Source organism: Arachis ipaensis, chromosome B08 (assembly GCF_000816755.2).
Source record: "Arachis ipaensis cultivar K30076 chromosome B08, Araip1.1, whole genome shotgun sequence".
Classification (NCBI taxonomy): Eukaryota; Viridiplantae; Streptophyta; class Magnoliopsida; order Fabales; family Fabaceae; genus Arachis; species Arachis ipaensis.
In genome coordinates, this window is record NC_029792.2 from 69,792,227 (window position 1) to 69,793,620 (window position 1,394).

At 44.8% G+C, this 1,394-nt stretch overlaps 1 protein-coding gene across 1 annotated transcript; it reads left to right on the forward strand.

Annotated features, from left to right (window-relative positions):
• Nucleotides 256-843, forward strand: LOC107611119. Its single transcript, XM_016313080.1, has one exon. It carries the CDS (start codon nt 256-258, stop codon nt 841-843), a length of 588 nt encoding a protein of 195 aa, XP_016168566.1.

Below are 1,394 nucleotides of genomic sequence, written 5' to 3' on the forward strand. Positions count from 1 at the left end.
ATTTCTTCTATATATTATATGTATAAGCTTTAGACTTGTTGTAACCTTTGATTAACCTTTGCTTTATGATGGGATGGACCGGTTGTGCTTTAATGCATACTCTGTGTCTTTTTCTTTGATGCTATTTAGGTTATCTACTTGATATTGCATAGCATGCTTGTTTGTGAGTGCCTTTTGGGATAATTGAAGTACTAGGCTTTTGATATTGAGACTGATCACCTTGATATCGATTGTTTGGTGTAGACAGGAACCCTAATGGCCACTCGCGGACGAGGTCGTACACGTTCACGAGCAGAGAGTAGAAATGCGCAACTGGCCGATAACCATGCCGAATTCATGGCAGCAATGGCGAATCTTGTGAACACCATGGAGGCTAATGCTGCTGCGACTCTGCAAGCTGTGCAGAGGTTGGGCCAACCGGCTGGGAATGGAAATGGAGATGGCAACGGAAATGATAATTCCGAAGGAAATGGTGATAATATGGGAGGTGCTCCGATGACCTTGGCTACTTTTCTCAAGGTTCATCTACCAAGTTTCCGAGGTTCAACCAATCCTACGGAAGCGGATAATTGGTTTCAGGCCATGGAGCATGCGTTGCAAGCACAGCATGTCCCGAACAACCAGTATGTGGAGTTTGCTGCGTATCAACTTTTGGGAGAGGCTCAACATTGGTGGCAAGGAGAATGTCGCTTACTACAGCTTCAGAATGCCGATATCCCTTGGGATGTATTCCAGACGGCTTTTTATAAGAAGTATTTTCCTGAATTTGCAAGGGAAGCGAAGGAGATAGAACTTATGCAGCTGAAGCAAGGTTCCTTGTCTGTGGGGGACTATACTAGCTAATTTGAGGAGATCTATAGGTTCTCTAGGATGTGTTAGGGTGCCTCAGAGACCTACGAGAGTTGGAAATACATTACGTATCAAAGGGGTTTGATGGACAACATCATGACTGTTGTGGCTCCTTTGGCGATTTGTATTTTCTCCGATTTGGTGAACAAGGCTAGAGTTGTTCATGAATATGCAAAGACGGTAGCCTCATCAAAGGACCCTTGTGGAGGAAACACTAGTCGAGGATGTGACAAGTACTTTCAGTCGAGGGGTCAGAATTTCAAGAGAGGAGGACATGCGCCTCAAAGTCAAGGAGGCTTTAGAAAGAACACTTATGACTAGTACCAGCATGGCAAAAGGAGAGGGAATCAGAGTGGTTGCTTCAACAGTGGTTTGCCTGGTCATATTGCAAGGGATTGCACTTGTGGGAAGAACCCGAATGCGGGTTAGAGTCAACACCAAGGGCGAGTATTTGCTGTGAACGCCAAGGATGCTGCTAAGGCGGATCCTCTAATGAGAGGTAACTGTTTAATTGGTGATAAAATCTTGGTTGCATTGTATGATAC

Excerpts from the sequence above, each read along its gene's own strand:
- LOC107611119 (XM_016313080.1), top strand. The coding sequence starts at position 256 with ATGGCCACTCGCGGACGAGGTCGTACACGTTCACGAGCAGAGAGTAGA.